General features: G+C 39.2%; 2 protein-coding genes across 2 annotated transcripts; one reads left to right on the top strand and one right to left on the bottom strand.

Moving 5' to 3' along the window:
- Positions 1-952: 952 nt before the first annotated feature.
- Positions 953-2,224, bottom strand: PG986_002906 (uncharacterized protein; the record flags this gene model as incomplete). The annotated part of the gene is made up of 3 exons (XM_066839128.1): positions 953-1,713; positions 1,769-1,832; positions 1,898-2,224. 3 exons carry the CDS (start codon positions 2,222-2,224, stop codon positions 953-955), a joined length of 1,152 nt encoding a protein of 383 aa, XP_066704192.1.
- A 1,046-nt stretch (positions 2,225-3,270) lies between these two features.
- Positions 3,271-4,340, top strand: PG986_002905 (uncharacterized protein; the record flags this gene model as incomplete). Its single annotated transcript, XM_066839127.1, has 3 exons — positions 3,271-3,405; positions 3,772-4,040; positions 4,184-4,340. The coding sequence occupies 3 exons, from the start codon at positions 3,271-3,273 to the stop codon at positions 4,338-4,340; spliced, it is 561 nt and encodes a 186-aa protein (XP_066704191.1).
- Positions 4,341-12,443: the final 8,103 nt, after the last annotated feature.

Raw genomic sequence — 12,443 nt, 5'->3', positions numbered from 1 at the left:
CAGTAATCATCACGGAACCTGAGTTGACGTTGGTCCTCCTGCCGTCTTTTTCTTCCTGCTGCAGATGATGCCTGCATGAAACACAACCAACAGGCCCCCAAACATCCGCACTAGTGGTGAGAAGCTTATTTCCGTTGCCAATATCAAATACCCCATTCCTTCGATCAGCATTAAAGTCTGACGTCTTACGTATTGTGCACCTGTTATCACGCCGTATGCTGTCCAGCTATTCCTCCGATTGGACCGAAGCACCCGAGCTGGTCTAGGACTCTTGATACTAGTAGCAGTAGGTCTCACAGCGGCCTATGCGGGGTGCGTGTGAGGAATCTTTCCGGCACCGGCAAATCTCACAATTCACGAAAAGAAGAATGTCGCGGAGCCATGCTGGAGTTGGCTGGATCTCGGGTTGTCTGAACGCGATGGTTGAGTGTCACTATCGTCTATAAAAAGGAGGCGTTTCCCCTCAGCGCTCTGAATGGATTTAACATAGCCCCCCAAAAGTCACGCACGACCCTCAGCAAGTACATCTAATACGCAAGAGCTTTTTCGATTCATTCTCTCTACTCCAAGGGCGAAACGAACTTCAATTCTATCCTCGCCATCTTGGCACTTACTATCTCAGCTGTGGTAGCTGCTCCAGGTAAGCAACCCTCTTTGTTACCATAAAGTCCGCTCGAAGATCCCTAACTCATTCAAATTCTACCCAGCCCTCGCCGAGCGCGTAGATGCTCAGGAGTGGAACAACGTCCAGTGCTGTGACATTGGTGAAGCGGAGAAGGTTTAGGTCTTTCATAATGCTCCTTGATGACAGTAGCATGAATCATGGACGTGTAGCCAGGTTTCTTGAGTATAGCCAGGTTTCTTGAGTAGATTGATGCGTTCCGGAGTAAAGGGAGCAAAGAGAACGAGCAATCAGTCTTACAACTAGCTCAGTACTTGAATTGGCCAGTTCTTACTCCATCGAACCGCCATCCATAGGATCGAATGTAACTTGAGTAGATGCATCTTTGGTCTCGGCCGTTGCAGCCTGGTCCAAATCAACAGGCTCGAATGTGCTTCCAGTGGGCGGCATGGCTGTCTCAATTGGTGTGGCTTGGTCCAAACCAGGGGGCTTGAACGTGTCTCCAGTAGGCAGCTCAGCTGTCTGAGTCGATACAGCTTGGTTGGCATCAAGAGAATCAGATGTGACTTGACTAGGAAGCTCCGCTGTCGTCCCAGTCGTTGTAGGCAGGTCCGATAATGTGTGACCGACACTTCTCTCTACCGTTTCCATCGTCTGTGCTGCCTCGAGGACGGCCTTTCGGAGTTCTTCCCGCAACCCCGACTCCGGCTTTCCGAGCGCCTGGAACTGCTCGATCCAGAAGCCCCAGCGCTGCAGACACATGGTGTGCGGGCCCTGGTAGAGCGGGCCGTTATCGCAGTAGGCGGCGGTGTCCTCTTCGGGGACATCCGTGTAGCCCAAGTTCTCCTGTGCCCACGAGAGGAGGGGCCTGGCGCAGTGCTTGATCCAATCGCAAGCTACGAGCACTCGGCTCTCCTTGAGGGCGGCATGGTCAATCAAGTTGACATCTTCTTCCAACACCATCCGTAGAGCGTTCATCTCCTGATAGCTCGGGGAGAGGATGCCTGCTCCGGTCAACCAAGCTGTGAAGCTGTTCGCGTTTCGCCATTCTTGTAGGACTTGGGAGGAGTAGTCTTCTAGGGCAGCCGGGTCTAGAAGAATCTTGTTAGATAGAACAGTAATGGATTTCGTAGGGGAATAGCGTACCCATAAAGGTTGATTCAACATGCATGCCGAATAGTGGGAGGTCTCCCCACAGACGTTGACGGCCCTGTAAAAGAATACGGTCAGTCGACCGGTCCCTGGTGACGATAAAGGCAGTTGGTAGATACTAACAGTGTAGCCAGCAATGACGCCCTTAGAACATTGCCGCAGAGCCTTGAGGATGTCTACCAAGTAGCCATGCACCTCGTCGGAGGCGCTCGGACTAGTAGCAATGTTGAGCGTGGTATCCCACACATGGGTCAGGTACTGTTGCATGTCGTCTTCGGCCTTCAACGAAGGACACATGGCATCAAGCTGACGGGCAGCGCCAGCCATGGCTTCGGGCGTAGGGTTCTGCATTGCGGAATTGAAGATGTTGAGCACAGCGCGCTCTTGCTCGAAGAGCTTGGCCTCTTGGATGCGCTCAAGCTCTTCCAGGTTGATGTCGTTCGCCGCCATTGCGCCCGCGTATGTCGTGTTGGGGATGGTGTAGTTGGCCAGGTGTCTAGGACGAGGACAGGGGACGTGGTGCTGAGCAAAAAGAAAAGAATTGCTGCAAGATTATGAATTGCAACAGCAGCTGCAGATCCAATGTGAAGGTGGGAGGAAGAACTTGGGCAGCATCTGGAAGGTGGAGGTTGGATTAAGTACTTAGTATCGAAGTGAGGATTCAATTGAATGGTTGTTTGCAGATGACCAATGGCATGGCTTGCTATCAAACCCACCCCACCCCTGTCAACCCAGGTTGGACCCTTATCCAAACATTGAATACACCAACCACATGCATTCCCAAGACACTTACCCGTTACATGGACTGTACAGTCTGTTGAACCGCTAATAGCCTATGATGCAGGTGCTCTGCTTACTTTGATATGGCAACATAGGCGGACTGACTGTAGCAACAACGGGAGGCACAATTGATGTTTACTAAATTTGGTAGTTTATACGTTAGCTGTTTCTATAAACAGAGCAACCAGCAATGGGTGTCATGATATTCTCTAGCCATAGTAAGTTATAAGCAGACCATATCACAGATGCTAGGACCCATGATTTGATCAAGCTGCAGCACTTTGGCTTAAATCTTTTATGTCCTGTGACCAAAAGGCCACTCTGACTCTGAGAGCAGAGTGAGCGAATGCTGTACTTATAGAGTGCTGCCGTGATTGGAACGTGACAAGAGTGTATCATGGGCAACCCGAGATGAACAGTCTGTGTATTCACACAGTGGTTATGGTCTGGTTCTATAGAGCTATAGAGCCTTGCATTCAATGCCGTCCTCAATCAGCATCTTTAACCTCAAGTGCGTCTACCTTGTACCTGCTGCTTCTCAACACCACCCACTCTGGCCTTCGCTCACCACAAACTCCTTCCACCCCGAATTTTGTCATCCATTCGCTTGGGTAATGCCCAACTACGTCTGCACAAAGCTTCGCTTGTGCTTGATTATGCCGTTGCCCTAGCTACTCCGATAATTGGTCTCTCATTCAGTCAATTCCGCACTCAACATGGGTTCACAGTCGAACAACACGTCGACTTCGACGTCCTCCAAGAAACGGAAGGCTGAGAAGGTTCAGACCACGCAGAACGATGACCAGTCGCAGGACCCTGACGTGCCCGACTTCGTGCGACGAGGTTCATACGTAAGTAATCCCCTACCCAGCATCCATACACAGACCGAGGCAGCTATGGGCTGTCCAGTCGGCACCCTATCGTTGCCACAGGTCGCAGTCTGCATATACGTACAGTAGATGGCGATTGGATGTGCTCATTGCAATGTCATTCTCTGGCCCACCAATTATCAAAGCAGCCATCTACCAACCACCGGGCAACATTTGGCAGCGCTTACTACAAGGCTGTGTCAACGCTCAGTACATTGCTGTAGCAAGCACATCGTGGATGCTTTGGTTAATGGCACTGTATATGCCGTACAAAGGCCATGCAATGATTAACCAACTATTCTAAGGTGTATGCGATCATGAGATGCGAAGCTAACATCATCTGATTAGTACGAGACTGGTGTCACCGATCGGCCCCAGTTCACCTACTTGCAGGCTTCGGACGTGAGACGCCAGGTCCAGCAGGCTCCAGCACAGTTCGGGGCTGAGGCACGTTACCCCAGACCATACCACAACAATCCTCCCGAGCCTCTTACTTCGCAAGCCCCTCATCGCGAATTCCCCATCGTGCCGTCTCCTGCTCCTGGACAAGCCCCATCGAATTTCCAGCGTGGAATGCCATACGGGCCCGTTCGCGCATTCTACAATGAGAACGATCGGTAAGTGCCTTTCAATATTTATTATCTCTCTCATCCCCAATGTCTCAGGAGTGATAACAGTGCTGCTTATCCTGGGAGTTTCAGTTATTACATTCCGTATGCCATGTATAATCCTGAAAGAGTGATACTAACGTAATCACTAGAACCCAGTTCGATGCAGGATACCACGATGACACACGACCCCCTACAGGCCCCAGGAAGGGAAGCCAATACCCGAAGTCGCCTTACAGCCTGGCGACGTACCATCCAGGCCCCACTGCTTCCGACGACGAGAAGTCGAAGAAGAAAAAGAAGAAGTGATACATCCGCCGACCGCAACAACAAGACTGGATGTCTCACAAATGGTCACGTGAGGAGTAAGGAGACGTTTCTGCAATGGAGCTATAGATTACTTGCTCTGCTAGAGCTTCATTATAGCTGCCTTGGGTAGAGAAATCCTGAATCCATGAAGCAAACACGTCTCGTCAATTTTATATCATATGCTTGTTGTCATGTGCCAGTCTTTCTAAGGACACTAGTCACTATAAAGTGGAAACACTTATTTGATTGGTTTCTTTTATTGATACTACAGGCTTAGATGGCTTGCTGGATGTCGAGTGGTGCCTGGTCGCCTCCGATTCATCTACCAATCTAATCGCCAATAGACGTCCAGTAAGCACCGACCAAACCGAATACACCTACCTCCAGGCCTCCGACACCAGACGTCAAGTGCAGCAAGCGCCAAGTACAGAGAGTTCTGTTGGGAAGTATCCGGGCAAGTACAATAATAACCCGCCGCTTCCTCTGAGCTCTGAGCTCGAAGACGCCCCGTCGCGAGTTCCCCATCGCCCCCTCGCCGGCTCCTGGAGAGACCCCACGCAACTACCAGGGTGGACAACCCGGGCCCATTAGAGCCTTCTCCAACGAGAATGGCCGATCCCAATTCAACGTCGGTTACAAAGACGCCACCAAGCCGCCCCGAGGACCTCGGAATGGGAGCGTCCACCCGAACTTGAACTACAGCTTGGCGACATACCATCCAGCGCCGACGGTGACAGACACCAGCAAGGCTAAGAAGGCTAAGAAGGCTAAGAAATGAGCTGATTGGATGATGGTGGAGGTTTTTGAGCGTGCTTTATGGGCGGCGTTGGGGTTTAGTCGTTTTACAGGAGCTTCGTCGAGTGTCTTTCGTGGGAGGAGTCCGGTAGATACCCCAGGGGCAATGAAATCACACAACACATAACTCATAACATGTTCTTCTTGAAAAGGGCATCTAGAAGTTGAATCTTCCCTATTAATGGGCTTTTTGTACAATATCCTGGTACGATAGTGGAATTAGAATTGCCGGTAAGCAGTTGCTGTAAAGGTATGTCGGCCTTAGACTCCCGGGCGGTGCAGTTGCGGAACTCCGTCACCATTCATGCTGTCCAGGCCGTGGCTCGCGATGGTATCATGCACCATTTGTACTTAGTCTTCCTCCCGCGTTGAGAACTCGGGCTAGCCGTTTCGCTGTGAAGACGGCAAAGGAATCGATGGCCTGTCCCTCGTCGGGAGCCTTCTATACTGTACGCTTAATGCAGGTGGATAGTGATATATGTATTATCGCCACCCAGGGTCCTATTCCTAGACTCCTTCTTGTGTCGATAGTACCGCCATTGGTGAATCTGCCGAGACTCTTACCTACATAATCACAGATCAAGCAACTAATGCCATACATTTCGGTATTGCTGCTCACGGTCATACAACATTCCAACATCACTGTCTCGTATACTGAAATGTACATAAGGGCCGATTGCCATTATGTTTAATGCTAGGAATGTGTTGCCCGGCTTCATCTTCTCTTTCGACCACCAAGACACCTGCTGTTTAGCCTGTTGGCGCTTATAGGGCAAGATTCTAAGTAAGCACTAATGCGCCTCAAGTAATTATTATTAACGTAATCCACGGTTTAATTAAATACACGGTTCAATTAAACACTTTCTTTTAATTCCGTATAACTTATATTTTATACTTTATACTTTTACTACTCACGATAATAAATTAATAAAAAGAGAACGATATATAATTATTAAATATTACGTGTATTAAATAAAAGTAGATATTATATAGTTTAGAGTGATTTATTCTCCTCCGTTTATCCTTACAGAAGAGATTTTTTTTTTAGTCATTTATACCCTTTTTAATTAAGGTTTTAAGGTATTAACCTAAACTTCGTGTACTAGAGTTATTATAATAAGTAACTTATTAAAGTTTTTTATATTCTCTTAAAACTAGCCTTTTAAAGAAACCCTTTTATTTAACACACCCCCTTAATTGTTAACCTTTTAAGATGAACGAGTTAATAACTAATAATATCTGTTTCTTTTTTAATAATTAACTCTTCGGCTGCTTCGAAGTTTTTTAAAGTTAAATTCTTTTTTTATTTAGCCTTAAGTTTTTCCCTTATATTTACTAGTTCGATTTATTCGATAAATCGTTAATGTTTTTAATGAGGAAGTATTTTTATAAGATTATCGGTAATTATATACTTTAACGGGGTATATATTACCTTAAAAGTCTTAGTATAAACCTCTTACTTTAATTAGTGGTTATAAATGTTTATATGCTTTAAGCGAGTATTTAAAACCGTAACTTTCTTTTAAACTAGCCGTATTATTTATAAATTATCGTATTCTAAGCGAATCTTTTAAATATTTAGCTTTATTTACTACGGCGCACCTTAGAACAGGCTTTTAGTGGCCTTGCCAACCAGAGTGGGGCAAGGGTATACAAGAGATAGCCCGAGCGTCACCTGATTTTTCCCCACCTATTTAAATAAGGAAATCGTCCCGGCAAGGCTAGACTTTTTCTTTTTTTCCCTATCTTTTTCGGTTTTTTATAATAAAGCAATAATTTATAGTTTTGCCTCCCGAATTATTATAATTATAATATTACCGAAAAAAATTTAATTTATTAAGCTTAAAAAGGCCTTATAAATATCCTACCTTTTTAAAAATTAAAACCTAGATTAATTTCGATTAAATAAAGTAATTAATTAAGATAGCCGCCGGTTTAAAAAAGCGCGATACGCGCGTAAAATAAGCTCGTAAATCGGTACGTTTTAATATTAACGATATTAACCGCTCTTTCGTAAACTTAAAAAAGCGTACCGCGCGAGACTCTTTATTAATTAAACGCGTATTCTTTATTTACTTTAATATAAACCCGATAAATATAAGTAATTAAAACGTTATTACTAAGCGTAAAGGCGAGGACTCACTATTTAATATTAAAAGCGATTTAAAATAAAAAGTTACCGCCTTCGAATTATTTTATTAATTATATTAGGTCGAGGCTAAACTTAAATTACGAGCGCTCTTTTTTTTAATAATTTCTTTAATATTATAAACGAAAATATTAAAAAAAAGATTAAACGATTAACTATTATATATAGTTTTTATTATAATATTCCCGCGATACTTTTCGTAGTTTTTATCGAAACCGCGAAAACTTAATAATTTAAGCGCGAAGGCTTAATCGTTAAAAAACATTTCGATAAAATATATAAGAAAAACCCGACCGCTATTTAAAAAGAGTTTAAACTATGAACCTTTTTTATAATAAGCTTTAAAAATTAAGCCCTTAATTTAATAAAAATCTCTAAAAACCTTAATATTAGCTTAAAAAAAGCTATATATAAACTGCCGTTCTCGGCGAAAAGGACTTAAATAACGACGCTAACTAAGAAAATAGTTAAGATAAAGGATTAAATAAAAACGGTAAGCTTATTAAGAGAGAGAAAGACTTTATACTAGTCGTTATAAAAAGAAACGAGGAAATTTAGCAATTAAATTAATATATTATTAATCTCTTAATCCGAAACCGAGGAGTTTCGGTTTAAATAGAAAGAACGACCCGCACCGGCGTTACATCGCTTAGTAGCTTTAAGCGAAGCATTAAAATATTTAACCCCCCTGTTCACTAATAAAAAAAACTTTAAAGTTAAGTTCGACTATTAGTTTATAACCTTAAAAGGTAAATTAAAGACGAATATTAACTATTACCTTACCGATAAAGATAAATATACCTATATTATTAACCGGGTTAGCGGTAAAGCCGTTAAAAACTTACACTTTTTCGTTATTAACGAGTAAGACGACCCCTTAATTAAAACTTTTAAAAACCTCCTAAATTACTTATATAAACAGTACTATAACCCTAACGCTCACGAAAAAGCCCGTAAAGCCTTCCGAGACTTAATTATAAAGCTTAATAACAGTTTTTAAACCTTTTAACTCGAATTTATTAAACTAACTAAACACGCCCGCGTTAAAAAAACGACTATAAACGGGAGCTTAATAATAAATTACCCGCCCGATTAAACGAAAAAGTAATTATTAATTATTATAACGATAATATTTTGTTTAATAAATTCTATTTTACTATTTTCTAACACGACTATTAATAAAATCGTAATTACGTTTAGCGTAACGGCGTAAAAAAAAAAAAATAACGCTAGAATTACCGGAAAAAGTGCTAAACGAAACACTGCCCTTAAAACTAATTCCGCCGGTGGCTCCGCTACCGAATTATTTAAGTAAACCGATATTTCCCGTCGCATCCTTACCGTTAAAATAAAAGAGCTTTTAATTAAAAGAGTATATTTTAATTATAAAAAAACCGGATATCTCTCCCGGAACTATCCTAATAAAAAAACCCTTAATTAGTAGCGTACTAAACGAGTTAACGGATTAATAGCTTTAATAAAATATAATCTTACTAATTTTAAATCGACCGTTTCGTTTAGCTCTGCCCGTTTAAAAGAGGACTCCGATAACTCGAAAAACTAAATACCTTAGGGAATCTTAATTCTTTCTTAGGAATATTATCCGAGCTAAATACATAAAATATACCTTTTAATTTCCTATAAACCTACTTTAAAAGGAACCCTTTTACCTTTACTTATATTATAATAAGTAATAAATTATTTATTACCACTATTAATACATTCGCGAACACGGGAGTTAACGGAAAACTGTTTATAAGCGTAAAATTAACCCGTAAAGTAATAAAGCGATTAAACCCTCGATAACTAATTAAATTTTAACCTAAAATTATCGGAGGATACGACGGCAAATCCTTTTAACTAATTAATATCGCCCTCCTCTTAAACTTTAAAACATAAGGATATAAAATACTTTTTATACCCTTTTTTATAATCGATATAAAGCACGATTTTATTATCGAACGAAAATAGTTTAAAGAATACGACGTTATAATAAATTATCGAAGGAAGCGGCTAATTTTTTTAAAAGATTAATAAAAAGCTTAAACCCGAAATATCGATATTACGGAGGTAAAATAGCTTTTAAAGAAACCCGAGTATAATTAAAACGTTACTTAAAAGCAAAAAAAAAATGTTTATCGAAAATAAACGAAGGCGAAATAAAACTTTTTTTCCGAAGCCTTAACCTAATTACTAATAGCTTACTATAATAAATAAACCGGAAGCCCCGAGCGATAGCCCGTCCTTAAATTAGCTTAGGAAACCGGAGGCAGTTCTTTAAGTTATTATAAAAGTAATTCGACAGCGTATTAAATAGTTTACTAAGGAATAAAAAATAAACAGTTAAAACTAAATAATAAAAGGACCGATACCACCCCGTTACGTTATATTAAAACCGCCTCCGAAAAATCGGTTTAAAGATTCCGAAATCTTTAAAATAAACCGCTAACTCGATAAATTACTACCCCCGCGCTTAATTAAAAAACTTTTACTTAAAAAGGGTCGTCCCCCGAAAAACCCCCTTCACGGGCTAAAACGAAACGGCGTAGGATAATATAAATTAAAACCCGTTAAAATATAAACTTTAAACGTAAACGGATTTTTTAGCGATATTAATTCCGATATTATAAAAATCGTATACTTAAGCGATATTAACCGAGTTATTAACTTTAAAAGCGATTTCCTATTAAACGACGAGGAAACCCTAAAATAAAAAATTAAAGAAACTATACCCCTTAATTATTATAAATATTACGATGTTTTTAATAAAACTTAATCCGACGTTATCGCGCCGTACCGGGGAAGCGTAAGCGATTATCGAATAAACCTAAAAGAGGAAAAAAGCCCCGAAAACTTAAAGTTTAGCCTATTTTATAAAATATCCCTCGAAAAATTTAAAGCTTATAAAAAATACGTTACCGCCGCTTTAAAAAAGGGTTTTATTATTAATAATATTATTTCGTAGGCAGCGCTTATTTTATTTACACAAAAAACTAATAGAGGACTCCGTTTCTACGTTAATTATCGTAAATTAAATATATTTATTAAAAAGGACCGGTATTTACTGCCGCTAATTAACGAAACTTTTAATAAAATAATTAAGGCTAAAATATATATTAAAATCGATATTCGCTAAGTATTCTATAAGATTTATATAAAACTCTAGGATTAAGATTTAACGATATTTCGGACTAAGTATAAATCTTTTAAATACTAAGTTCTTTTTTTAAACTTATTAATAGCCCTATAACGTTTTAACGGTTTATTAACGAGATCTTAATAAAGTACTTAAATTTATTCTATAGCGTTTACCTCGACGATATCTTAATTTACTCGGAAAGCGAAGAAAAGCACGTAGAATATATTAAAAAAGTATTATAAAAACTAAGAAAAGCAGGTTTTTAAATTAATGTAAAAAAATGCGAATTTTACGTTACTAGGATTAAATACTTCGGCTTTATAATAGGTATAAATAGCGTAAAAGTCGACCTCGAAAAGATTAAGGCCGTTAAAAACTAAAACGCCTTTATTAATATTAAAGCCGTCTAGTCTTTCTTTAAATTCTATAATTACTACCGACGCTTCGTATATAAATATAGCCGCATCGCCAAGCTTTTAACGAACTTAACTAGGAAAGGTTTCACTTTCGCGTAGACCGACGAATATTAAGAGATATTCGAGAGATTAAAAAAGTTACTCTTAAAGGCGCCTATATTAGCATATTTTTTTTACAATAAAGAAACCCGAGTTAAGATCGATATATCGGATAGTGTTTTAGTTAGCGTTTTATTTTAAAGGAAGAGACTTAATAATAAATAATATCCCGTATACTTTTATTTCGAAACGATATAAAGAGCCGAGTATAATTACCTTATCTAGGATAAAGAAATGCTAGTAATAGTAAAAGCGTTTAAATATTAAAGAGCGGAACTAGTAGGATTATAACGATCTTAACCATTTCTCGTGATTATTAATTATAAAATACTTTAATATTTCGGTATTAAACGACTATTTAACGTAAAATAAGCGGCTTAGGCCGATACGTTATTATAGTATAATTTTATAATTACTTATAAACCGAAGGGAGAAAACGTCCTCGTTAACGCACTTTTTAAAAAAGCGGGTAATTTTAAAACTTAAAAGGATAGGAAAAACGCTTAATAAACTATAGCCTTATTTAAGCTAGCCTTTTTAAACGTTATTTAAGCTTTAAAGGAAACGCGTTACTTAATTAAAAAGGAAGCGAGCTCCTAATTATACCTAATCGAGGAGCTACCCGAACGCTCTAAATATAAACTTACCGATACCCTTTTATACGAGAATACTATATATTCGAGGTTAGAGATATATAAATAAAGAGCTCGAAAAGATAAAACATAAGGATAAACCATTAACGAACGGTTTATCCTATTTTAAGGCCGCTTTATTATGCCCGACGAAGGTAACCTTTAAACCCGTGTAATCGATAAGGTTTACTTTCGGACTTTTATAATATACCTAGGAAAGAATAAAACTAGGCGGCTAGTATAAATAAAATATTAATGGCTAAGATTAAATAAGGATTGCGATATATTCGTAATTAACTATATAAAATATAGGCCGAGTAAAATTCCCCGCGATAAAACACTAAGCCTTTTATATTTATTATTAATTTTATTATAACCTTAAAACGCTATCGCGGTAAATTTTAAAATAATACTTAAAAATAAGAAAAAGAACAATAATATTATACTAGTAATTAATAAATTAAGGAAGCGAATATAAAGTATCGCTTACCGAACAATTATTACCGTAATTAAAGCAGCCCGACTATATTACGAAAAACTATACCGGATATATAACTACCCTTTAATAATAACTTTAAACCGAAGACCGTAATTTACCTCCGCTTTTATAAATAAAGTATTAAAAATTTTAAGAATTAAGTAAAAATTATCCTTAATAGGTTACTTTTAAACGGCGAGATAAGCCGAGGTGGCGATTTAATACTTCGAATAAAAGCTGCGAGTATTTATTAATTATTTTTAAAACGATTAAAACGAAGCTTTACCGGCTATAAATACCGCCCAGGCTGCGTTGCCCTAAAATTTAATAGGGTACTCCCCTTATAAAATCGAAATAGGGTTCCTTATAAAATTTATTTAAAATTAAAAAGCTAA

The sequence above is a fragment of the Apiospora aurea genome, assembly GCF_038362705.1.
Source record: "Apiospora aurea strain CBS 24483 chromosome Unknown utg000002l_segment0_segment0, whole genome shotgun sequence".
NCBI lineage: Eukaryota > Fungi > Ascomycota > Sordariomycetes > Amphisphaeriales > Apiosporaceae > Apiospora > Apiospora aurea.
Note: the sequence above shows the minus strand (reverse complement) of the source record. Positions and strands in the feature narration are given on the sequence as shown.